The following is a 27,414-nucleotide window of genomic DNA, read 5'->3' on the forward strand; positions in this document are numbered from 1 at the left end:
AGTCATCTCTTTGAAAATAACTGAAATAAACATTGTTGCATTTAAAGTGGAACTGACAGCATTTTAGCAACATGAAATCTTATTAAAATCTGTTAATATACATCCCCAGGAAGAATATGACAGTTAAAAAATATATATAATTCTGACAAAGCGACCAGTGGTCGTTTTCACGTTTTCATTAATTATTATGTTTGGGAATTATGTATACAAAGGCATTTGTGAAAATTCTATAGCAATATAGAGTGGGAAAGTGGCAGTTGGTTTGGACAATTAATAGACACTGCAGTAAATAAAACTGAATAAAAACATCTGTCTTGTCCAGGACCGGAGTCTACACAGACCGGTGCACTATAGCCAAGGCCCCCTGTGTGAAAAATACTATGTTTTGTTATGTTTTTTTTAACGAGTTTTCAAATATTTTTACTCTCAAAATCACACTTTTTTTTATATATTTATATAAAAAATACAAAAATGTGATGGTCTAAGTCCACAGCAATGCTTAAACCACATCAATCTGATCGGGTTGGCCAGAAAGTCCTGGCTCCCTAGTGGTTGGGCCTCTGTCCACCCAGGCCCATCTATGTCTACACTGATGTCTACACTGATGTCTACACCTGATGCACTACACCTGATGCAAACAGTCTATTATGACAATTGCGCATCACAAACAGCCTACTAACCAACACTTCGGACTAAACTGTTTCAATACCTGGTTTACATACCCATTGTTAGCATTTACTGGTAGATATCATACATTGAAATGTCTTTTCTACCCTACCGGCTACCGATGTCATTCTTCTGTGAACTGCTCCATGCCAAAGCCAGTTGAGAGCTGCAGATGATATTCCGCTGAAAGTAGGCTGTGTGTGCGGCGCGCATGTGAATATATTTCATGTGCTTCGCAATTGTGTAGGCTACTTTGTGAATGATTTCTCTATTGTACTACATAATTGATAAATCGTAAAACCTCCACTACACTACTTTGATACGCATCAATAGGGATTAAGAAGTGAGTATAAGCAATGCCCACTGAAAAAAAGTGGGTGTTGCGTATACACTCCACTACACCACTGGCCCTTTGTGCTTTACAAAAGGTGACTTAATGGAAGCTAATAATTATGAGTTTTTTACTCTGCTGGTCTCATGAAGAAGAGCAGAGTAAAAACTCGGTCTTGACTGTCTGAGACCAAGTCAAGACCAAGTATCTGACACTGAGACAAGACCGAGTATCTGACACCAAGACAAGACCGAGTATCTGACACCAAGACAAGACTGAGTATCTGACACCGAGACAAGACCGAGTATCTGACACCGAGACAAGACCGAGACACTCAATATGTGGTCTCGAGACTACAGTCCTAAGAAATTACCCCTAATTTATGACCTCTGACATCTAATATTTTACCCTTCCATCATCATATAGGGACTGAGTACAGGGGTCACCACTAGGGTACTACAGTCCCAATAAATAACAGCTCAACCCTGTCTCATTTACCTCTCTCCTACAACCTTGTACCTAAACATCCTCACTAAAGTGACCCAAACATTTCTATCCCACCCATCCTCCATGTTTTGTGTTCCTCTCCTGCATAACCCTCTCTCCTCTTCAGTCCGTCCAAACCACCCCAGCAGAATACAGTATGTGGTCTTTCCCACTGTCTGCAGAGAACAATGTTGACAAAAATGTCAACAGATATTCACCTCTAGACATCCGCAGCTTTGGGTGTAGTTTCTCTGAGACTGTCCCAGTCAGGGAAAGTAATACATTTTTGTATTCACACGCTACTACATCAGATTTGAAGATGTAGTCTCTGATATCAATAACTGACAATGAATAATTTACATATCATATTTTAAGCGTGTATTGCCAATTCAACAAATCAAACATTTAATGGTGTGTAATGTACTGTTAAAAAAAAAATTTGCACTGCAGTTTTTTGATTGATACTGTGCATCTTATCAATAAAAAAAATGTTGGATTTCAAAATTATTGCATACATTTTTGGCTAAATTGTCAACAAAGATTCCGTCTTTTTAATCGATGGTTGTTGTCAAAACACTGGGTAAAATACAAACTCCTCAAACAAGAGAAAGGGGAAAACTGACTTCTGATGCTCACTGGCCCTTTAAGTACGCTCTGTCTTTTCTGGTGTTTTCAGGCGTCTCTCGTCACCGACCCTTTTCAATGCGGCTCGAAAACAGAGCGGACTGACCCGCTTCAGATCTAAATCACTGCTAGCGCTCATTGTGAGATACAGCAACCACTTCTGTAGTCTTTCTGAAACTGCCTAGACCTTTGCAAATGCAAGCAATTAAATGTGTGGTGGTCGGGGACGGGTAAGAACCTCATTGATAAACGAAGAGAATTCCCTCATCCTGTGTGTGTGCGTGAGACCAGCGATGCGGTCATGTTTGGGAGATGATTGTAATATAATGTGAGACGTCGGGATGTGTAAAATGTGGAGTTGTGTATTTTCACGCTGAGAAAACGCCCAGGCTGTAGCGATGCTATGGGAAACATACTCGCCTTGTAGGCCATCGGGAATCAGGCTTCATCAGTGACGATGCGGGCTAAGGAATTTCTACGCGTTGTTTTATTATAATTTCAATTTACAGCCCTTTCTTCCCATGTTTTATGAAGGAATCTATTCAGTTATTCCGTTTTTATTTTCCTTCCATCATTTACTACCATGTAAGCTACATTATTTGGGAGTTGGCATGAAAAAGGCGAGATGGTACAGCAGGTCTATGTAGATACAGCAGGTCTATGTAGTTAACTACAGGAAGCATTGATCCTTTATCTGACTGGTTTTGTCCTTAACACCCCTAAGCCTAGGCTAAATGTTGATATCTACAGTGCCTTACTAATGCCAAATCCCGGTTGGAGGATTTGTGAAAACTAAGAGTTATTAATCAATCAGAGCATTAGTGTAATATATTAATATGTCATATGTTAATCTGTAATTGCCAGAGCAACCCAGAATATACTTTTAGTGGCCTGCTCAAAAAAAAAAAACTTTTCACTACCCCTCCCTCCTTCTCCCCCCTCTTTCCCAGTTCCCTCATACTCCTTACCCCCAACCCAGCCAAGCAAACTCAATGACCCCAAATCTGTCTTATAGTAGCACTTAAACTGTCAGTCTGTCTCACTACTACTCCCTCTGTTCATCCACACATACACTCATTCTTACGCAGACCATTCACCTCCTACCTGGCAAATCCACCATCAATTTGTTCATATCATTCTGACGTACTGGATGCACACACACAGACACCGCTGTCACCAACCCTTCCTGTGTTGTGTGTTTGTCGATAACAGGGACGGGGTAGTAGGGCGTGAGGGAGTAGTATGTCCCTCATGCAAAGTGAAAATAGGCCAATGTCTGTGTGATACTTAACCTGAGAGAGAGACTAAGACAGCAGGCATACACAAACTGAGTACCAGCCTACCTAGAAGTCTACCTACCTCAGCAGCTTTTTTTAGGGTCATTATTAGGCTTGTGTTTTCTCTAGCAGTGAGTAAAGCGAGGGTGTGTGTCTCTCTATTTATTATTAAAAAAACATTTATTTGAAGGGCTTTATTGGCATGGGAAACATATGTTGACATTGCCAAAGGAAGTGAACTAGATAATAAACCATACAAATTAACAGTAAACATTACTCACACAATTTCCAAAATAATAAAGACATTTCAAATGTCATATTATGTGCAAATAGTTAAAGTACAAAGGGGAAAATAAATATGGGTTGTATTTACAATGGTGTTTGTTCTTTACTGGTTGCCCTTGAGGCAATAGGTCACAAATCTTGCTGCTGTGGCACACTGGTATTTCACACAGTAGATATGGGAGTTTATCAAAATTGGCTTTGTTTTCAAATTCTTTGTGTAACCTGAGGGAAATATGTGTCTCTAATATTGTCATACATTTGGCAGGAGTTTAGGAAGTGCAGCTCAGTTTCCAACTCATTTTGTGGGCAGTGTGCACATAGGCAGACCTGGCTCTCAACAGAAGACAGGCCTTTAAGTCTGTAAATAGTCAAAGCTTTCCTTAAGTTTGGGTCAGTCACAGTGGTCAGGTATTCTGCCACTGTGTACTCTCTGTTTAGGGCCAAATGGTATTCTAGTTTGCTGTTTTTTCCAATGTGTCAAGTAATGATCTTTTAGTTTTCCCATGATTTTTCTCTCAGGGCTGTGGGTAAGACCTGTTTGCTGATCAGCTACACCACCAATGCCTTCCCCGGAGAGTACATACCCACTGTGTGAGTACACACACACACAATGCATGGATGCGACTGAGTCTGCTTGCCTCTATGTAGTGTTTGTATTTTACATTTATACTATACACAGAGCTGTATATATTAGGTGTCTACTATTACACAGAGCTGTATATATTAGGTGTCTACTATTACACAGAGCTGTATATATTAGGTGTCTACTATTACACAGAGCTGTATATATTAGGTGTCTACTATTACACAGAGCTGTATATATTAGGTGTCTACTATTACACAGAGCTGTATATATTAGGTGTCTACTATTACACAGAGCTGTATATATTAGGTGTCTACTATTACACAGAGCTGTATATATTAGGTGTCTACTATTACACAGAGCTGTATATATTAGGTGTCTACTATTACACAGAGCTGTATATATTAGGTGTCTACTATTACACAGAGCTGTATTTTAGGCGTCTACGCTATACACAGAGCTGTATTTTAGGCGTCTACGCTATACACAGAGCTGTATTTTAGGCGTCTACGCTTTACACAGAGCTGTATTTTAGGCGTCTACGCTTTACACAGAGCTGTATTTTAGGCGTCAACGCTATACACAGAGCTGTATTTTAGGCGTCTACGCTATACACATAGCTGTATTTTAGGCGTCTACGCTATACACAGAGCTGTATTTTAGGCGTCTACGCTATACACAGAGCTGTATTTTAGGCGTCTACGCTATACACAGAGCTGTATTTTAGGCGTCTACGCTATACACAGAGCTGTATTTTAGGCGTCTACGCTATACACAGAGCTGTATTTTAGGCGTCTACGCTATACACAGAGCTGTATTTTAGGCGTCTACGCTATACAGAGCTGTATTTTAGGCGTCTACGCTATACACAGAGCTGTATTTTAGGCGTCTACGCTATACACAGAGCTGTATTTTAGGCGTCTACGCTATACACAGAGCTGTATTTTAGGCATTTACGCTATACACAGAGCTGTATTTTAGGTGTCTACGCTATACACAGAGCTGGCATCCGGACATAAAGAGATGGTTTCCTCTCCCTGTAGCTTTGACAACTACTCTGCCAATGTGATGGTCGATGGGAAACCAGTGAATCTGGGTCTATGGGATACAGCAGGACAGGAAGACTACGACAGACTCCGACCACTGTCCTATCCACAGACGGTAACACACACACAGCTTCTAACCCATTATCTTTCTGTGAAGGATTGATTTGCTATCTACTAATGGCAGAAGAGCTATTCTTCCAGTTTGTCCCATGTGGAGTCAGGTGATTCCATGGTTGGTTGATCTCAGTGGTTTCATCCTAAGGTCTGTCTCTCTATGGTTCTCCCCAGGATGTGTTCTTGATATGCTTCTCCTTGGTCAGCCCAGCCTCCTTTGAGAACGTCCGAGCTAAGGTCAGTACTGAACCTACCTGCTCACAGACACAGGAACAGGGGACCTGCCGAGCCTGACCTAAAGATGCACATCTATAGCTCTCCCTGGTTCATGTTCTATAGCTATAGTCCTGATATAGAGAGAGTTTGGCCATTGTGGTTTCAACTCAAAAGCATTACGGTGCTCTTAGATGACATCACACACCTTTCTGTGTGTCAAACTCTCTTTGTATATGACTCTGGTTCAAAGTGATGATTCACTACATTTGATTTGGTGTTTTTAAAGGATGTGTGATGTTTTTCAGCAGTGTCTAATGGTGTTCTATTGTATTTTACTGCGTTCTGCTATTCTGTTCTACACTATCCATAATAGTCCTGTAAGCCATCTATTTTCCTAGATCAGATTAGAGGTTTTATTTCTATAGCTCTGTTCTACCCAGCCTTGATCTCCATATTTGACCTAATGACATTTACCCTCTGTATGTGGCGTGTCTCAGTGGTACCCAGAGGTGAGACACCACTGCCCCAACACCCCCATCATCCTGGTGGGCACCAAGCTGGATCTGAGAGATGACAAGGACACTATAGAGAGGCTGAGGGACAAGAAGCTGTCCCCCATCACCTACCCCCAGGGCCTGGCCATGGCACGGGAGATAGGTTAGTCTGTGTGGATGTCTGCCCATCCATGCCCACATTCAGAACAGCTAATGTATTTTTATTGGTATTTGTATTTATTATGGATCGCCATTAGGCAGCAGCTACTCTTCCTGGGATCCAGCAAAATGTAAGGCAGTTATACAATTTTAAAAACATTGCAATACATTCACAGATTTCACAACACACTGTGTGCCCTCAGGCCCCTACTCCACCACTACCACATATCTACAATACAAAATGCGTGTGTCTAGTGCGTATGTAATCGTGTGTATGCATGTGTCTGTGCCTATGTTTGTTGCTTCAAAGTCCCTGCTGTTCCATAAAGTGTATTTTTATCTGTTTATTAAATCACATTTTACTGCTTGCATCAGTTACTTGATGTGGAATAGAGTTCCATGTAGTCCTGGCTCTATGCAGTGCTGTGAACCTTCCATAATCTGTTCTGGACTTGGGGACTGTGAAGAGACCTCTTGTGGCATGTCTTGTGGGGTATGCATGGGTGTCCGAGCTGTGCGCCAGTAGCCCAAACAGACACCTTGGTGCACTCAACATGTCAATAACTCTCATAAATACAAGTAGTGATGAAGTCAATCTCTCCTCCACTTTGAGCCAGGAGAGATTGACATGCATATTATTGTTAGTTCTCTGTGTATATCCAAGGGCCAGCTGTGCTGCCCTGTTCTGAACCAGTTGTAATTTTCCTAAGTCCCTTTTTGTGGCACCTGACCACACGACTGAACAGTAGTCCAAGTGGAACAAAACTAGGGCTTGTAGGACCTGCCTTGTTGATAGTTTTGTTAAGAAGGTAGAGCAGCACTTTATTATGGACAGACCTGATCTTAGCTGCTGTTGTATCAACATGTTTTGACCATGACAGTTTAAAATCCAGGGTTACTCCAAGCAGTTTAGTCACCTCAACTTGCTCAAATTCCACATTATTTATTACAAGATTTAGTTGCGGTTTAGTGAATGATTTGTCCCAAATACAATGCTTTTAGTTTTATAAATATTTAGGAGTAACTTATTCCTTGCCACCCATTCTGAAACTAACTGCAGCTCTTTTAAGTGTTGCAGTAATTTCAGTCACTGTAGTAGCTGACGTGTATAGTGTTGAGTCATCCGCATACATAGAAACTGGCTTTACTCAAAGCCAGTGGCATGTCATTAGTAAAGATTGAAAAAAGTAAGAGGCCTAGACAGCTGCCCTGGGGAATTCCTGATTCTACCTAGATTATGTTCAAATTGTATTGGTCACATACACATGGTGAGCAGATGTTATTGCGAGTGTAGCGAAATGCTTGTGCTTCTAGTTCCGACAGTGCAGTAATATCTAACAAGTAATATCTAACATTTCCACAACAAATACCTAATGGAATAAGGAATTGAATGGAATAAGAATATATAAATATATGGATGAGCAATGACCGAGCAGCATAAGCTAAGATGCAATAGATAGTATAGAATACAGTATATACATATGAGATGAGTGATGCAAGATATGTAAACATTAAAGGTTACATTATTAAAGTGACTAGTGTTCCATTTATTAAAGTGGCCATTTATTGAAGAAGCTTCTCCTATATGTTGGAGAGGCTTCCATTAAAAAACACCCTCTGTGTTGTTAGACAGGTAACTCTTTATCCACAATATAGTAGGGGGTGTAAAGCCATAAAACATATGTTTTTCCAGCAGCAGACTATGATCGATAATGTCAAAAGCCGCACTGAAGTCTAAAAAAACAGCCCCCACAATCTTTTCATCAATTTCTCTCAGCCAATCATCAGTCATTTGTATAAGTGCTGTGCTTGTTGAATGTCCATCCCTATAAGAATGCTGAAATTCTGTTGTCAATTTGTTTACTGTAATATAGCATTGTATCTGGTCAAACACAATTTTTTCCAAAACTTTCCTAAGGGTTGGTAACAGGCTGATTGGTCGGCTAGTTGAGCCAGTAAAGGGGGCTTTACTATTCTTAGTTAACATAATTACTTTTGCTTCCCTCCAGGCCTGAGGGCACACACTTTCTAGTGGGCTTAAATTGAAAATATGGCAAATAGGAGTGGAAATATCGTCCGCTATTATCCTCCGTAATTTTCCCTCTAAGTTGTCAGATCCTGGTGTTTTGTCATTGTTGATAGACAACAATAATTGTTTCACCTTTTCCACACTCACTTTACGGAATTCAAAATTACAATATTTGTCTTTTATAGATTGGTCAGATATACTTTGATGTGTAGTGTCAACGTTTGTTGCTGGCATGTCATCCCTAAGTTTGCTAATCTTGCTAATGAAAAGAAAGCATTAAAGTAGTTGGCAATATCAGTTGGTTTTGTGATAAATGAGCCGTCTGATTCAATGAATGATGGGGTGGAGTTTGCCCTTTTCCCAAAATGTAATTTAAGGTGATCTAAAGCTTTTTACTATCATTCTTTATGTCATTTATCTTTGTTTCACAGTGTAGTTTCTTCTTTTTATTCAGTTTAGTCACATAATTTCTCAATTTGCAATACGTTTGCCAATTGGTTGTGCAGCCAGACTTATTTGCCATTCCTTTAGCCTCATCCCTCTCAAACATACAATTTTTGAATTCCTCATCAATCCACATGGATTTGACAGTTTTTACAGTAATTTTCTTTTTTACCTTTATTTAACTAGGCAAGTCAGTTAAGAGCAAAAAAATCACATACATGATCATTTCACAGGTTATCCTGATACTGACAGTTAATACTTGGTGGTCTATAGCTGCTTCCCACGAGAATGGGCTTTAGGTGAGGCAGATGAACCTGTAGCCATATTACTTCAACAGTATTTAACATGAGATCCTCTCTAATCTTTACAGGAATGTGTTTCTGAATATAAACAGCAACACCCCCACCACTGGCATCTCTGTCTTGTCTGTTAATGTTAACCTTGTATTGCTACCACTGTATCATCAATAGAACTAAGTGAGTTTCAGAATATGAATGTCATCTGTTACTAGCAAATTATTGATTTCAGCTACATATGTTAACACAGGCTATTTTGAGCACTTTTCTTCTGTGATACTTCCTTGTTATCATTGCTTAGCAGAAGTAGATATGCTCATGTTATTTATGTTAGTGCAGGGTGAGCTGCACATAGTGGACTTCCTACTAGGGCACACCGCCTCAGTGCTAACAGTATACATCTGGTTCATAGACACATGATTACTGCATAAAATAGCTGTGGGATCAGCAGAGGCATTCAGGGCAGTAAGAGGGACATACATTAGGTTACTTACATTGTGTCTACCAACGCCCCTGGGATAATGTACATTTGTTGAAGTATTATGACAACTCACTGTCACAATGGTAGGGATTAAATGAGCTGGACTGGGTCATTGATAAGTCATTGTCTCAATGCAGCCTTATAATGCTGTGAAAGGATCCAGGAACCCAAATGATTTGGGTGGATCCCATCCTCCTTATAAAACGTGTTTTGTTTCCAGAAGGTATCGGAATTGTCAACAAACTTTACACCCATTTGAGCTGCAATAATCACATAGCCAGTTGTGAAGAGAAAGAATCCTGCAAAAGCGTTCATGCCACGATTCATTGAGGGCACAGGGCCAAATATGATGGGTATTTTTTTTGTGTCTAGCAGAGTCAATCAGCTCTTTAAAATCCAGTTTCAACTGTTCAAAGCTGTCCTTCATAATGTCATTAAAACCCACATGGACTACGATAGAATCAATTTGCCCTGATGTAGTACATTCGGGAGCAGCTTAGTAATGTAATTTACTCGCTTCGGAAGAGGAACAGTCACATTTCTTACCATGGAGCTGCCCAAAATCACGGCTGGCGAGAAGGACGAGGAAATCCGCCCACTCCCATGCTTCACAGGATGGTGCAGGCCTCCGACAGATGGAGGCCCCGCTCAATTCAGAGCAGGGACGGAAGGTTGCCAACGTCGACTTTGAAATCGTAAGAGTGGGCACTGCGGCCGCAGACACCGGTACCCCCAGCGGCGAAGGTGCAGCAAGATCAAGCTCCTGGATGGCGAAACAATTCATTATTTAAATCCTCCGGACCTCTCGGTGGGAGTGTAGACTGCTTTGTGGGGGGCCACTGTCTTCAGCTTCCACATCTCGTGACATGCGACCATCGTTGATTGCCTTGCTCCTCTTGCTGTGCTCCTTCGACTCAACTATCAGATGGGGGAGCTCCAGGCAACACCGGCCAGTCGGATAATGACAAACAACAAGGCGGAGATGCATCCAACAAGCGCGAACGCCATCCAGCCACCAACGTAGAAAAAGTAATCATTCCACTCTGCGTTTTCCCCAGTTTCTTACGTGGACTGGCAACATGCGTGAGCAAGGAACCCACCTCATGCCTATAATCCTTGGCAAGCAAACAATTGCCGCATTGTAACTCTGAGTGATCCGGTTTGTCCTGAAACATTGCGTAGACCGAGGGCTCCATTGGAAAACTCATCTGGGACTAACTTCGTTAGCTTGATGGCTAGCAGCTTAGCAGCTCTGTCAAGCAGGCTTCAACCTGTCTGTTAAGCGGGATTCCGGGACAAGAAATAGCAGTCCTAGCTGTTAAAAGCTAACCGTGTTGCGGAATCCACACTAAAACAGGTTCAGTATTTATATTTAACGAATATTGGTTATGTTTTTGTCAAATATAACAAACTGAGTATTTCCAGCATGCAGTGTTCAGCTGCGCACTCTGACGTCACATTCGGTGTGATGATTTGGGGTCTTGGCAGATTTGGATTTGGTTAATATGCTATGCTATAGTGCAGGGGTACTCAACTACTATTTGAGAAGGTCCAATGACATAAATTTCCTAGGTGGCAAAGGTCCGGATGGATATCGTCCTTTATCGGCGCTGTGGTACAGCGTAGTAACAAACCTAGTCGTCTACGACTTAGGAAACATGTTGTTATATAAAATGTACATTAAATACATTAAATGATACTAAGAACTTGAATTAATTACAACTTCTTTCGAATCTAAATGTGTAACATTGCTGAAGAACAAAAGTAGTTGCATAATTGTCTAGGCAAACAGTGCATTGTGAACCATTGTACATGAACCTTGAATTAACTTACATGTTTTGTTAAATAAAGTCTATGTTTTCTGAAGAACAAAGGAGAGTTGAACAAAAATAACTATCTGAATGCACAGAACGTTATTGTGGGCCATGGAATATTCATGTACAATTCACTCTGGGCCATTGCATCAATGAGAGAAATTACACTTTCTGTCTCTTGCCAAAGCTTTGAACTTTGGCACAAATGGTGTGAGAGCAACTCTGAGACACTGGTGCAGGTGTTCATTGGGGAGCCTGGTGTGGTATTTGTTAATTGTGGAGAAGGCTGATTCACAGCTGTATGTGGAGCCAAACACATTCAGGATGTATAGTGCCAGTATCTTGAGAACAGGGACATCAGCTGCAGTCACCATCTTTCCCCAGAAAGTGACAGGATCACAATCACCAGCCTGCTCCTTTAAAAACACATTTTCTTGCAGCTTAATCATTTCCATTTCAGTGATGTAACATCTACAACTTTGTCACATTTTTGACCACACATTTTTTAAGTGGTTCTGGATGAGCAGCAGCAGTTCTCTTCCAACAGCGAAGTCATCAAAGCGTGCCTTGAAGTTATCCATCAGCTTCTGGATGAAATCTACATGGCTGCAAACCTCTGTCTCCTGGAAAGCCCGGACTGCTGTTATCATATCACACACTGTGTTGTCCCATCCCTGCAGCTTAACATTCAGTTGCATAAGGTGTAATGTCTGTCAAAAATGCAACTGTTTCCATCTTCTGTTCATCTTCCAAAAACTCAAACTGAGTTGCCTTGTCACTCTTTTGCTCTGATAAACTTAAGATTTTCTCCTGAATGCCCAAAAGTGTTCCAAAACTCTGCTTTTGCTGAGCCATCTGACATTGTTGTGCAGTAGTAAGTCATCAACTGGCATTGGCCTCTGTCATAATGCCTCGGGTGACGTTGAAGGGGTGATGTTGCTCTCAAAAAGTTGATCAGTTTCATTGTCGTCATGACCTCAGAATACTATTTTCCCAGACTGGCACACAGGACAGATTGATGGATGATGCAGTGACATGATGTCAGGGTGGTCCTCTTTCAAACGTGCAACCAGTCCCCTCCCTCTTCCTGTCATGGCTCCATTAGTGGTGGTGGAGACCACGGACATCAGATCTGTCCCCCTTTTTGTCAGCATCCCTTTGATGGCCTCATGGATATCCGCTCCCTGTGTGTGTGCTTCTAGATGGGTTAAGCCCAACTGCTCCTCACAGAATTCCTTATTTGTTTCGTAAAATAATCTGACGAACACCAGAAGCTGGGCATTATCAGTGTTATCTGTTGATTTCATCAAGAGATAATGAAATGCATGGTGCATTCTGAATGACCGCATCAAATGGTGAAGTTAAATCTTCAGCTAATATTTCAGTTCTCCTCATTGCTGTGAATCTGACAGCACGATCTGTTTGAGCTTTTCTCTGAGCTCATCCTTTTTGTTCACCTTCAAGGAAGGTGTCAGCATCTTCACACATGCATCCTTTTTTTATTTATTTTTATTTTATTTTACCGTTATTTTACCAGGTAAGTTGACTGAGAACACGTTCTCATTTGCAGCAACGACCTGGGGAATAGTTACAGGGGAGAGGAGGGGGATGAATGAGCCAATTGTAAACTGGGGATTATTAGGTGACCATGATGGTTTGAGGGCCAGATTGGGAATTTAGCCAGGACACCGGGGTTAACACCCCTACTCTTACGATAAGTGCCATGGGATCTTTAATGACCTCAGAGAGTCAGGACACCCGTTTAACGTCCCATCCGAAAGACGGCACCCTACACAGGGCAGTGTCCCCAATCACTGCCCTGGGGCATTGGGATATTTTTTAACCAGAGGAGAGTGCCTCCTACTGGCCCTCCAACACCACTTCCAGCAGCATCTGGTCTCCCATCCAGGGACTGACCAGGACCAACCCTGCTTAGCTTCAGAAGCAAGCCAGTAGTGGTATGCACGGTGGTATGCTGCTGGCTTTTACTATCTCAGCGTCTGAAAAAGTTTTTGTGTTTCCCCAAAACCCAAGCTATCCTCAGTGAACACTCCATTGCACGTTGTTAGTCTGTCAGGGAATTGACAAGGACTTTGGTGGACCTTTTTCATATTGGGATTTGAATTGGTTAATCTTATTTGTTCTCGCCTGTGTGTGTGTGTAGGAGATACATCTGATCGAATTTACTATGCCTGGTGTCATAATAGCGCCTAACATTGGCACTTTTCACAAGAGTTAAGGACTTTCTGCATATCAGGCACATTGGTTTTGTGCTAGTTGTGGGGAGAATGAATTAAAAACTGTTCAGTCCAGTTGTTTTTCAATAAACAGTTTTTAGAGTCAACGTTATAATTTTTTTTAACAAGCCATATAAACAAAAAGAGCTTAGTCACCAGTATATCTGTGATATTAACAGTTGAACTGCGGTCACATCTTTCTGTTTTTCTTTCTGCCTGCTTGTCCCAAGGTTCCGCGGAGGTTATTTGGATTGATGTGATCGTATTTGCATATAACCACGCTATTGCATTAGACGGGGCACTTGTAGAGGTGGGCGTTGCTTCATGAGAGAGCGAGAAAGAGAGGCTGCTGCGCCTGTGTTTTATTTTAATTTAAAAGCTGTCTAACGAGGCACACCTGTTCATTGAAATGCATTCCAGGTGACTACCTACTACTGTACCTAATGAAGCTGGTTGACAAAATACCAAGAGTGTGCAAAGCTGTCATCTTAGCAAAGGGTGGCTACTTTGAAGAATCTCAAATATATTTTGATTTGTTAACACTTTCAGTTACTACTTGATTCCATGTGTTATTTCATAGTTTGGATGTCTTCACTATTATTCTACAATAAAGTAGGTGTGTCCAAACTTTTCACTGGTACTGTATATATAAAAAATTACAGCGTTTTCACAAATTTTATATAATTGTGAAGCCCATTCAAAAGATTAGGGGATATGATACCGAAGTATAGCGGAAGGGGTGGTTATTTTCACAGGATATTGCCCCAAACAGCAAGTGACCCTCTGTGCTTGATGTCATATTTCTGTACCTTTTTAAAGTGATAGTGCGAGATGTTGGCAATTAAGCCCTTTATCTATTTACTAAGTGTCAGATGAACTAATGGATAAAATACTTAATTTGATTATAGATGTGTAATAAAGATGTTTGTTTGTGTGTGGCGGTCAGGTGCTGTGAAGTACCTGGAGTGCTCGGCCCTGACCCAGCGAGGGTTGAAGACGGTATTTGACGAGGCCATCCGTGCTGTGCTGTGCCCCCCACCCGTCAAGAAGAGGGGCAAGAGGTGCACAGTGTTCTGAGGGCTCTTATTGTTCCAGGATAAACCTCCAACATAGTGGCCATCGTCATGACGATACATCTGGTACACTAAAACATCACCATAACAATCACTACTTCTCTTCGGGACAAGTCCTAACTTGAAACACCACGTAACGGAAATTTAACTGACGTTTGTGTAAATAATCGATTCATGTCAATGGAATATTTGATTTCAAGTTAGGAATTGGCCCCAAGAGAAATAAATACTGGCATTTTTTTTACAGTAGGAAAACCATTTGATCAGGTGTAAAGATGTGTCGTCAAGTTGCCATTTGTTTGTTTTACACAGAGGCAAGCACTCCTCTGTGGACAGTTAAGGTGTCTACTCTCACTCATACAACCCTGCTCCCTCTCAGTCCTGTTAGCTTGAGTTGATACAGGACTCAAAACAGTCTGTACTGTGAATCTGTCGCTCTGGGTTGAAGTTGCCCTTAGGTACAGATCTAGGATCAGTGTTCCCACCTCAAGTCCTAAACTTGACCATTACGGGGAAAAAACACATTACCTTAGATCAGTGATTAGGGGCAATTTCACCCTACTCTGAAGTGAATAATATGACAAACAGACAAGAATGACAAACATGGGAGCTGTACAACCTGGCTACCTGAGGAATGCCTCTGATGGAGGTGCTTGCATTGGTTTAAACGATCTGTCTTAATTTTCCAATTATTTTAATCTACTCATGCATGTCACTGTATGTGTGAGAGTAAAATTTCACGCAGTGTCATGTTTCTGGTACTATTACTGTATTGTGGTGGCTCTTTAATTCCATAAGAAAAGGATAATACTAACCAGGTTTCCATCCAACCTTTTTAGTGGAAACACTTTCATGTGCAAATATTGATATATTAACTGTCATATGGAATACCCGCACTGCATCTGCGAACTGTTGTCTTGAGCGCACATGCCCATACCAGAGTGGGCACATTTGCTATTTAACAACAAAAACATTTTTTTTTAGTTGAATGCAATGGACTTGTATTCAGTACATGGGAATTTAACCGCAAAAGTAATTTTTATGTGCCCAACGTCATCACACAGACTTTTATCTACAAGTCAATTTGATTGAAATATATCTCTGGTGGGAAACTGCACATTTGTTTAAAGTGGATTTTAGAATTTGTGCATAAAAATCTGCAGCCAATTGGATGGAAACCTAACTAGTAACTCACTTTTAATCTAGAGGTCTCATATCGCAAAACAATGTAATTAATTAACGAGTGCGTTTCTGTGGTTGTTGTAGACCTGCAGTATAACTGTTTCGTCCCCTCTGGTGGTGAGATACTGGAATGCATTCTTCTCTGTCATCAAATAAAATTGTATTTGGCACATGCTCTGAATACAACGGTTGTGGACCTTACCGTGAAATGCTTACAGGCCCCTGAACAATGCAGTTTTAAGAAAATGGAGTTAAGAAAATATTTACTAAATAAAATAAAGTAAAAAGTGTAAGACAATAAAATTACAAAAACGAGGCTATATACAGGGGGTACCGGTACCGCGTCAATGTGCGGGGGTACAGGTTAGTTGAGGTAATTTGTACATGTAGGTAGGGGTAAAGTGAATATGCATAGATAATAAACAGCGAGTAGCAGCAGTGTAAAAAATAAACGGGGGGGGGGGGGGGGGGGGGGTCAATGCAAATAATCCAGGTGGCCATTTTGGTGAATTGTGTGTTATGGCTTAACTTCTCTAGGATAGGGGGCAGCATTTTCACGTTTGGATGAAAAGCATACCCAAATTCAACTGCCAGCTACTCATTCCCAGAAGATAAGATATGCATATTATTAGTATATTTGGATAGAAAACACTCTGAAGTTTCTAAAACTGTTTGGATCATGTCTGTGAGTATAACAGAACTTATTTAGCAGGAAAAACCCAGAGGACAAACCATTCAGATCTTTTTTTTTTAGGTCACTCTTTTCAATGGGGTTTCATTGGGAATACAGATTTCTAATTGACCTTCTTGCAGTTCCTACCGCTTCCATTGGATGTCAACAGTCTTTGGAATTGGTTGAGGTTTTTTCCTTTGTGTAATGAAGAAGTACGGCCATCTTGAACGAGGGTCACTGGAAGTTTACTGTTAGTTAGAGGCGCGTTGTCACGTTCCTGACCTGTTTTCCTTTGTTTTGTATTCATTTTAGTTGGTCAGGGCGTGAGTTGGGTGGGTTTGTCTATGTTTGTATTTCTATGTGGGGTTTTGTGTTCGGCCTGGTATGATTCTCAATTAGAGACAGGTGTGTATTGTTTGTCTCTAATTGAGAGTCATACAAAGGCAGCCAGGGTTTCACTGGTGTTTTGTGGGTGTTTGTTCCTGTGTCCTCACAGGACAGTTGAAGGTTAGTCACGTTTGTTGTTTTGTAGTTTGTAGTGTCTTGTTTGCTGTTTGTTCATTAAAAGATGGCTTATTTCCCTCAATCCGCATCTTGGTCCTATCCATGCTCCTCCTCGTTAAAGGGGGAGAACAACATTGACTGCCTTTACAGAAACACCCACCACAACAGGACCAAGCGGATTGAGGAGAGAGAACAAGAACTAAAGCAATGGAGAGAAGAGGAATGGAGTTGGGAGCAAATTTTCAATGGAGAAGGACCCTGGGCTAAGGTGGGAGAGAATCGCCGCTCTCGGGAGGAGAAGAAGGCAGCCACAGCCCAGGAGCGCAGGTATGAGGGTACGCGGCTAGCACGGAAGCCCGAGAGGCTCACCCAAAAATTTCTTGGGGGGGGGCTAAAGGGGAGTGTGGCGAAGCCGGGTTGGATACCTGAGCCAACTCCCCGGGCTTGCCGTGGAGTGAGAGGGCGTCGTACTGGTCAGACACCGTGTTATGCGGTAAAGCGCACGGTGTCCCCAGTACGCGTGCTTAACCCAGTGCGGGCTATTCCACCTTGCCGCACTGGGAGGGCTAGGTTGGGCATCGAGCCGGATGCCATGAAGCCGGCCCAACGTATCTGGCCTCCAGTACGTCTCCTCGGGCCGGCGTACATGGCACCAGCCTTACAGGTGGTGTCCCCGGTTCGCCTGCATAGCCCAGTGCGGGCTATTCCACCTCGCCGCACTGGCAGGGCTACGGGGACCATTCAACCTGGTAAGGTTGGGGAGGCTCGGTGCTCAAGAGCACGTGTCCTCCTTCACGGTCCGGTATATCCGGCGCCACCTTCCCACCCCAGCTCAGTACCACCAGTGCCTACACCACGCACCAGGCTTCCAGTGCATCTCCAGAGCCCTGTTCCTCTTCCACGTACTCTCCCTATGGTGCGTGTCTCCAGCCCAGTGCCTCCAGTTCCGGCACCACGCACCAAGCCTCCTGTGCGCCTCCAGAGCCCTGGACGCACTGTTCCTTCTCCCCGCACTCGCCCTGAGGTGCGTGCCCTCAGCCCGGTACCTCCAGTTCCGGTACCACGCACCAGGCCTAGAGTGCGCCACGAGAGTCCAGTGTGCCCTGTTCCTGTTCCCCGCACTCGCCCTGAGGTGCGTGCCCTCAGCCCGGTACCTCCAGTTCCGGTACCACGCACCAGGCCTATAGTGCGTCTCAGCCGGCCAGAGTCTGCCGTCTGCCCAGCGGTGCCTGAACGGCCCGTCTGCCCAGCGCCGTCTGAGCCATCTGTCTGCCCAGCGCCGTCTGAGCCATCTGTCTGCCCAGCGCCGTCTGAGCCATCTGTCTGCCCAGCGCCGTCTGAGCCATCTGTCTGCCCAGCGCCGTCTGAGCCATCTGTCTGCCCAGCGCCGTCTGAGCCATCTGTCTGCCCAGCGCCATCTGAGTCAGCCGTCTGCCACGAGCCATTAGAGCCGCCCGTCTGTCCCGAGCCAGTAGAGCCGTCCGTCAGTCAGGAGCCGCTAGAGCCGTCCGTCAGTCAGGAGCTGCCAGAGACGCCCGCCAGTCAGGAGCTGCCAGAGACGCCCGCCAGTCAGGAGCTGCCAGAGACGCCCGCCAGTCAGGAGCTGCCAGAGACGCCCGCCAGTCAGGAGCTGCCAGAGACGCCCGCCAGTCAGGAGCTGCCAGAGACGCCCGCCAGTCAGGAGCTGCCAGAGACGCCCGCCAGTCAGGAGCTGCCAGAGACGCCCGCCAGTCAGGAGCTGCCAGAGACGCCCGCCAGTCAGGAGCTGCCAGAGACGCCCGCCAGTCAGGAGCTGCCCGCCAGTCAGGAGCTGCCCGCCAGTCAGGAGCTGCCCTACAGTCCGGAGCTGCCCTACAGTCCGGAGCTGCCCTACAGTCCGGAGCTGCCCTACAGTCCGGAGCTGCCCTACAGTCCGGAGCTGCCACTCAGCCCGGACCTGCCGGAGTCCCTCAGCCCGGACCTGCCGGAGTCCCTCAGCCCGGACCTGCCGGAGTCCCTCAGCCCGGACCTGCCGGAGTCCCTCAGCCCGGACCTGCCGGAGTCCCTCAGCCCGGACCTGCCGGAGTCCCTCAGCCCGGACCTGCCGGAGTCCCTCAGCCCGGACCTGCCGGAGTCCCTCAGCCCGGACCTGCCGGAGTCCCTCAGCCCGGACCTGCCGGAGTCCCTCAGCCCGGACCTGCCGGAGTCCCTCAGCCAGGACCTGCCGGAGTCCCTCAGCCAGGACCTGCCGGAGTCCCTCAGCCAGGACCTGCCGGAGTCCCTCAGCCAGGACCTGCCGGAGTCCCTCAGCCAGGACCTGCCGGAGTCCCTCAGCCAGGACCTGCCGGAGTCCCTCAGCCAGGACCTGCCGGAGTCCCTCAGCCAGGACCTGCCGGAGTCCCTCAGCCAGGACCTGCCGGAGTCCCTCAGCCAGGACCTGCCGGAGTCCCTCAGCCAGGACCTGCCGGAGTCCCTCAGCCAGGACCTGCCGGAGTCCCTCAGCCAGGACCTGCCGGAGTCCCTCAGCCAGGACCTGCCGGAGTCCCTCAGCCAGGACCTGCCGGAGTCCCTCAGCCAGGACCTGGAGTCCCTCAGCCAGGACCTGCCGCCCCTTATCCCGGTGCTGCCCCTTGTCCCGGTGCTGCCCCTTGTCCCGGTGCTGCCCCTTGTCCCGGTGCTGCCCCTTGTCCCGGTGCTGCCCCTTGTCCCGGTGCTGCCCCTTGTCCCGGTGCTGCCCCTTATCCCGGTGCTGCCCCTTATCCCGGTGCTGCCCCTTCATTTAGGTGGGGTTAGTGGGAGGGTGGTCATTGGGAGGGGGATAAAGAAGCGGGGATTGATTATGGTGGGGTGGGGACCTCGTCCACCGCCAGAGCCGCCACCGTGGACAGACGCCCACCCAGACCCTCCCCTAGACTTTGTGCTGGTGCGCCCGGAGTTCGCACCTTAAGGGGGGGGTTCTGTCACGTTCCTGACCTGTTTTCCTTTGTTTTGTATTCATTTTAGTTGGTCAGGGCGTGAGTTGGGTGGGTTTGTCTATGTTTGTATTTCTATGTGGGGTTTTGTGTTCGGCCTGGTATGATTCTCAATTAGAGACAGGTGTGTATTGTTTGTCTCTAATTGAGAGTCATACAAAGGCAGCCAGGGTTTCACTGGTGTTTTGTGGGTGTTTGTTCCTGTGTCCTCACAGGACAGTTGAAGGTTAGTCACGTTTGTTGTTTTGTAGTTTGTAGTGTCTTGTTTGCTGTTTGTTCATTAAAAGATGGCTTATTTCCCTCAATCCGCATCTTGGTCCTATCCATGCTCCTCCTCGTTAAAGGGGGAGAACAACATTGACTGCCTTTACACGCGTGACCAGAAAGCTAGCTACAGTTTGTTTTAATCCTGTATTGATCACAGATCATCCCGTCTTCAATTTTATCGATTATTTACGTTAAAAATTACCTAAAGTTGTATTATAAAAGTAGTTTGAAATGTTTTGGCAAAGTTTACAGGTAACTTTTGAGATATTTTGTAGTCACGTTTCACAAGTTGGAACCGGTGTTTTTCTGGATCATACGCGCCAAATAAATGGACATTTTGGATATACAGTGATCCCTCGCCACTTCGCGGTTCACTTATCGCGGATTCGCTATTTCGCGGATTTTCATAATGCATTTTTTTTTTTTTTTTTGGTGCATTGTGCTCTGAGTCCGGATGACATAAACGCCCTGATTGATGGAGACGCACAGCCGCTGACCGATGCAGAGCTGGCAGAAATGACAAAGCCACAAAGCGACGATGAAAGAGAAGAGGGAGAAGAGGACACGAGAGATGAGGAGGAAGGACTAACGCTTGGTCGCTTAGCAACCATGGTGCGAATGGCCACTGAACTTAAGCGAGTAGCTGAGGAATGGGACCCTTTGATGAGCCGTTCATTACAGTTCTCCAACGTAATCGATGGTGGCATGTCGGTGTACAAGGATCTTTTTGCAAAGAAGAAAAAAGAGCGACAACAGCTGCCTATCACTATGTTCTTCTCCCGAACAAACACACCTGCACCGCGGGCTTCAGAAGAAGAGAACACTGCAGAGCGCAGTCAGGATGCAGCGGCCCAGTCTGAAGAGCAGTGAAACGGCCTACACGTGAGTCACTGTATTTGTATACATGTAATAGTTGCTAATTGTAAAAAAAAAAAAAGTTTTCTATTTCGCGGATTTCACTTATCGCGGGTCATTTTCGGAACGTAACCCCCGCGATAAACGAGGGATTACTGTATATCGATGGAATTAATAGAACAAAAGGACCATTTGTGATGTTTGAGACATATTGGAGTGCCAACAACAGAAGCTCGTCAAAGGTAAGGCATGAATTATATTTTTTATATTTGTGTCGTGCCTGCAGGGTTGAAATATGCTTCTCCCTCTTTGTTTACTCTGTTGCTATCCTCAGATAATAGCATCGTTTGCTTTCGTTGTAAAGCCTATTTGAATTCTGACATGTTGGCTGGATTCACAACAAGTGTAGCTTTAATTTGGTATCTTTCATGTGTGATTTCATGAAAATGTAATTTTTATAGTAATTTATTTGAATTTGGCGCCCTGCATTTTTACTGGCTTTTGGCCAAGTGGGACGTTAGCGTCCCACATATCCCAGAGAAGTTAAGGAGCCTTTTGGACTTAGACTTGGTGCTCCGGTACCGCTTGCCATGCGGTAGCAGAGAGAACAGTCTATGACTTGGGTGACTGGAGTCTTTGACAATTTTTGGGGTGCTTTCCTCTGATACTGCCCAGTATATAGGTCCTGGATGGCAGGAAGCTTGGCCCCAGTGATGTACTGGGCCATACGCACTACCCTCTGTAGTGTTTTATGCTTGAATGCCGAGCAGTTGCCATACCAGAAGGTGATGCAATTGGTCAGGATGCTTTTGATGGTGCAGCTGTAGAACTTTTGAAAGATCTGGGGACCCATGCCAAGTCTTTTCAGTCTCCTGAGAGGGAAAAGGTGTTGTCGTGCCCTCTTCACAACTGTCTTGGTGTGTTTGGAGTGGACCATGATAGTTTGTTGCTGATGTGGACACCAAGGAACTTGAAACTCTCGACCTGCTCCACTACAGACCTGTCGATGTGAATGGGGGTGTGTTTGGCCCTCCTTTTCCTGTAGTCCACGATCAACTCCTTTGTCTTGCTTACGTTTTGGGAGAAGTTGTTCTTGTCCTGGCACCACACTGCCAGGTCTCTGACCTCCTCCCTAGAGGCTGTCTCATTGTTGTCGGTGATCAGGCCTACCACCGTTGTGTCGTCAACAAACTTAATGATGGTGTTGGAGTCGTGCTTGACCACGCAGTTGTGGGTGAACAAGGAGTACAGGAGGAGACTAAGCACGCACCCCTGGGGGGCCCCTGTGTTGAGGATCTGTGTGGTAGATGTGATGTTTCCTACCCTTACTACCTGGAGGTGGCCCGTCGGGACATCCAGATGCAGAGGGAGGTGTTTAGTCCCAGGGTCCTTAGCTTAGTGATGAGCTGTGTGGGCACTATGGTGTTGAACGCTGAGCTGTAGTCAATGAACAGCATTCTCACATAGGTGTTCCTTTTGTCCAGGTGAGATTTAATCTTAGTCCTGTATTGACACTTTGCCTGTTTGATGGTTTGTCTGAGGGCATAGTAGGATTTTTTTAGTGTCCCGCTCCTTGAAATCGGCAGCTCTAGCCTTTAGTTCGGTGCGGATGTTGCCTGTAATCCATGGCTTCTGGTTGGAATATATACGTACGGTCACTGTGGGGACGACATCGTCAATGCACTTCTTGATAAAGCCGGTGATTTGAGGTGGTATATTCCTCAATGCCATTGGATGAATCCTGGAACGTATTCCAGTCTGTGCTAGCAAAACCAGTCCTGTCCTTTTATTTTACCTTTATTTAACCAGGTAGGCCAGTTGAGAACAAGTTCTCATTTACAACTGCGACCTGGTCAAGATAAAGCAAAGCGGTGCGACACAAACAACAACAGAGTTACACATGGGATAAACAAACATACAGTCAATAACACAATAGAAAAATCTGTGTACAGTGTGTGCAAATGTAGTAAGATTAGGGAGGTAAGGCAATATATAGGCCGTAGTGGCGAAATAATTACAATTTAGCAATTAAACACTGGAGTGATATATGTGCAGAAGATGAATGTGCGAGTAGAGATACTGGGGTGCAAAGGAGCAAAAATAACAATATGGGGATGAGGTAGTTGGGTGGGCTATTTACAGATGGGCTGTGCACAGGTGCAAGGATCGGTAAGCTGCTCTGACAGCTGATGCTTAAAGCTAGTGAGGGAGATGTCATTCTCCAGCTTCAGTGATTTTTGCAATTCGAATCCAGTCATTGGCAGCAGAGAACTGTAAGGAAAGGCGGCCAAAGGTGGAGTTGGCTTTGGGGATGACCTGTGAAATATACCTGCTGGAGCGTGTGCTACGGGTGGGTGCTGCTATGGTGACCAGTGACCTGAGATACGGCGGGGCTTTACATAACAAAGACTTGTAGATGACCTGGAGCCAGTGGGTAGATGAATATGAAGCGAGGGCCAGGCAACGAGAGCATGCAGGTCGCAGTGGTGGGTAGTATATGGGGCTTTGATGACAAAACGGATGGCCTTGTGGTAGACTACATCCAGTTTGCTGGTTAGAGTGTTGTACACTATTTTGTAAATGACATCGCCAAAGTCAAGGATCGGTAGGATGGTCAGTTTTACGAGAGTATGTTTGGCAGCATGAGTGAAGGATGCTTTGTTGGGAAATAGGAAGCTGATTATAGATTTCATTTTGGATTGGAGAAGCTTAATGTGAGTCTGGAAGGAGAGTTTTCAGTCTAACCAGACACCTAGGTATTTGTAGTTGTCCACATATTCTAAGTCAGAACCGTCCAGAGTGGTGATGCTAGACGGATGGGCGGGTGCGGGCAGCGATCGGTTGAAGAGCATGCATTTAGTTTTACTTGCATTTAAGAGCAGTTGGAGGCCACGGAAGGAGTGTTGTATGGCATTGAAGCTCGTCTGGAGGTTTGTTAACACTGTCCAAAGAAGGGCCAGAAGTATACAGAATGGTGTCGTCTGCGTAGAGGTGGATCAGAGAATCACCAGCAGCAAGAGCAACATCATTGATGTATACAGAGAAAAGAGTCTGCTTGATCATCCATGTCATCTGACCGCTTCCGTATTGAGTGAGTCACTGGTACTTCCTGCTTTAGTTTTTGCTTGTAAGCAGCAATCAGGAGGATAGAATTATGGTCAGATTTGCCAAATGGAGGCCGAGGGAGAGCTTTGTACTCGTCCCTGTGTGTGGAGTAAAGATGGTCTTCTCTGGTTGCACTTGTGACATTCTGGTAGAAATAAGGTAAAACGAATTTAAGTTTGCCTGCATTAACGTCCCCGGCCACTAGGAGCGGCGCTTGTGGATGAGCATTTTTTTGTTTGCTTATGGCATTTTACAGCTCGTTGAGTGCGGTCTTAGTGCCAGCATCGATTTGTGGTGGTAAATAGACGGCTACGAAAAATATAGATGAGAACTCTCTTGGTAGATAATTTGGTCTGCAGTTTATCATGAGGTACTCTACCTCAGGCGAGCAATACTTTGAGACTTCCTTTATTATTAGACATTGCGCACAAGCTGTTATTGACAAATAGGCACACACCACCACCCCTTGTCTTACCGGACGTGGCTGTTCTGTCCTACCGATGCACGGGAAACTCAGCCAACTATATTATCCGTATCGTTGTTCAGCCACGACTCTGTGAAACATAAGATATTACAGTGTTTAATGTCCCGTTGGTAGGATAGTCAATAACGGAGCTCATCCAGTTTATTCTCCAGTGATTGCACATTGGCCAATTTAACGGATGGTGGAGGCGGGATACCCACTCGCCGACGAATTCTCACAAGGCACCCGGATCTGCGTCCCCTGTATCTCCGTCTTTTCTTCATGCGAATGACAGGGATTTGGGCCTGGTCTGGGAGCAACAGTATATCTTTCGCGTCAGACTTATTAAAAAAAAAATCTTCAGCCAGTTCGAGGTAAGTAATCGCTGTTCTGATATCCATAAGCTGTTTTTGGTCATAAGAGACGGTAGCAGCAACATTATGTACAAAATACGTTAAAAACAATGCGAAAAAAAACACAAAATAGCCCAATTTGGTTAGGAGCCCGTAAAACGGCAGCTATCCCCTCAGGCACCATTATTATTTGTCATAAAAATGTTGTTTGGCATAACAACTGTCTAGTTGAATAATGAGTGTCTGGTCCTGTCCAAGTTGTCAATACTGCCTCTGGGTATACATTTTTCCTCAGACACAGATCTAGGAGCAGCTAACCATTCCTCAGTCATAACTTCATCCTATTCCTCAATGCTGTAGATCAGAATTCTGAAAATATACTAAATACTACTGCACAGATATGCGCTCGTGATTCAAACCCATTGTTATTAAGAAAGCTTTTTTTAATGCACTGGCAATGAGTTGACTTGTATAATGGTTTAATGATTTTTCTTTTGTGACTTCACATGTCAGTGTTGTGAAATATTTACATTTTGTATAATAAATACAAATGTATATGCAACAAGTTTTAGTGTCAAGTGTTTTGAAGTGTACAAGTGTGTTTAATTAATTTAATCATTCTTTGTGATGTGTGTGGGTTTTAATTTTTTAGCAAGAAACCACGGCTCCTGTTCCCAGACCAATGGGATTGTTTTAAATGCATTCTGTCATGATACAAATGTGTAAAGATCAAGTGTGGTTAATTTGCATACTTACAGATTTCTGATTCTGAAGAATGGAGGCAGGACTCCAGTCCAAATACTCCTGTCTTCCCCATTCACAGCCTCCTCTGGTTGACCAATCACAATCTCAGCGGTCTCTTCCTTGCCTCTGTCCAACACCACACCTTGTAAAGGTATGAGTACCCCTACTTAACCAGGAAATATTCCCACTTATGAGCACAGACACTACTAGAGAAACAGAAAGTATCTCTTTATACTCAGTTGCTCAGTCTGGTAGTGTCAGATCCAACATGGCAAAATCAAAGGATTCCATCAGTGGTCCCATCTGTCTGGATGTACTGAAGGATCCTTTGGGTATTCCCTGTGGACACAGCTACTGTATGGGATGTATTAAAGACTGCTTTGATCAGGATGATCATAAGGGTGTCTACAGCTGTCCCCGGTGCAGACAGACATTCATCTCAAGGCCTGTTCTGAACAGAAACCCTCTGCTGGCTGAATTGGTGGAGAATCTGAAGAAGACAGGACTCCAAGCTGCTCCTCCTGCTCACTATTATGCTGGACCTGGAGATGTGGCCTGTGACTCCTGTACTGGGAGGAACTCAAAGCTGTCAAGTCCTGTCTGGTATGTCTGGCCTCTTTCTGTGTGTCTGGCCACCATATTTCAGTCCTGCCTAAAGACCTACCTCTACACCCCCCCCCCCCCCCCTTCTCACTTCTCAAACACCCACACTCTTTCTCCCACTCACACACACACACACATGCACAATACTCATACACTCTTTCCCTTCCACGAGTCCTACCTCCTACTCTTTGTTTCATGCTGTTTTGTTGACATATTTGTTTGTGTTTCTTCTCTAGAATTGTTAAGTGACATTGGATCCTTGAAATGCAGTATATAAGTAGCCTGTATTATTATTATTCATATTATTATCAATATTGTTGTTGTTGTCTTAATCATCATCATCATATTATTATTAACATTGTCATCATTGGTGCAAACTGGTGAGGGCCCAAAAAGGTGACACTTGTTTTGTTTTTTTGCACTGAAACGTGCAAAAAAATCCATGCTAGGGGGAAATGCAGGTTTTAAGGATGGGGGCGCTGTTTAGACTATTTATGCTAATGTGGCTAATTTTTTAAACGGCTTCCCACAAAATCCTTGATCGTACAATATGCATATTATTATTATTATTGGATAGAAAACAGTCTATAGTTTCTATAGGAGTTGAAATTTTGTCTCTAAGTGGAACAGAGCCCATTCTACAGCAATTTCCCTGACATGGAGTCAGATTTGAGAAATGTTGGCCACTCTTCTGAAGTCATTTAAAAGGGCACTGTCGTTGCTATGACTATACGGACACTTCTTACGTCTTCCCCTGGATGCCTTTACGTGATGACGATTCCAACGGTGTCGATTGCGCGTTCACAGGCCCTACAAATCAAAAAACCCTGAAGCTAGTCATTCTTTGGGAGCTGCGTCATGAGCCTAGAGGACCCCGGCGCGCACCTGTTCCAAGCGTTAGTTTAGCCTGTTATATTTCTCCGGTCATCTTTTCACTCGTTATAGGAGTTAAAAACATCATAAGGTAGTTAATTTAAAGCGTTTTATAGCAATTTATATCCGTTTAGTGCGATTTTGGGACATTTATTTTTGCAACGATGTGAAAAGTTGGGCACGCTT

At 44.4% G+C, this 27,414-nt stretch overlaps 1 protein-coding gene across 4 annotated transcripts in view; it reads left to right on the forward strand.

The window, feature by feature from the left end:
- The first annotated feature begins 2,158 nt into the window (after positions 1–2,158).
- LOC129825597 (ras-related C3 botulinum toxin substrate 3) overlaps positions 2,159–27,414 on the forward strand; it is a 33,757-nt gene continuing 8,501 nt past the window's right edge. Inside the window, exons 1-7 of one of the 4 annotated variants that reach the window (XR_008755075.1) lie at positions 2,159–2,337; positions 4,189–4,260; positions 5,296–5,413; positions 5,587–5,649; positions 6,126–6,285; positions 25,767–25,903; positions 26,212–26,355. Coding sequence is in view for 3 of the 4 variants with exons in the window: in XM_055886050.1 (XP_055742025.1) it covers positions 2,303–2,337; positions 4,189–4,260; positions 5,296–5,413; positions 5,587–5,649; positions 6,126–6,285; positions 14,529–14,659 (579 nt within the window). In the remaining variant the exon portion in view is untranslated. Of the gene's footprint in view, positions 2,338–4,188; positions 4,261–5,295; positions 5,414–5,586; positions 5,650–6,125; positions 6,286–14,528; positions 16,302–25,766; positions 26,030–26,211; positions 26,356–27,414 lie in introns of those variants that run through there. The other 3 variants (XM_055887929.1, XM_055886050.1, XM_055886924.1) reach the window with 3 other exon arrangements.

Source organism: Salvelinus fontinalis, chromosome 1, assembly GCF_029448725.1.
Source record: "Salvelinus fontinalis isolate EN_2023a chromosome 1, ASM2944872v1, whole genome shotgun sequence".
NCBI classification, from domain to species: domain Eukaryota; kingdom Metazoa; phylum Chordata; class Actinopteri; order Salmoniformes; family Salmonidae; genus Salvelinus; species Salvelinus fontinalis.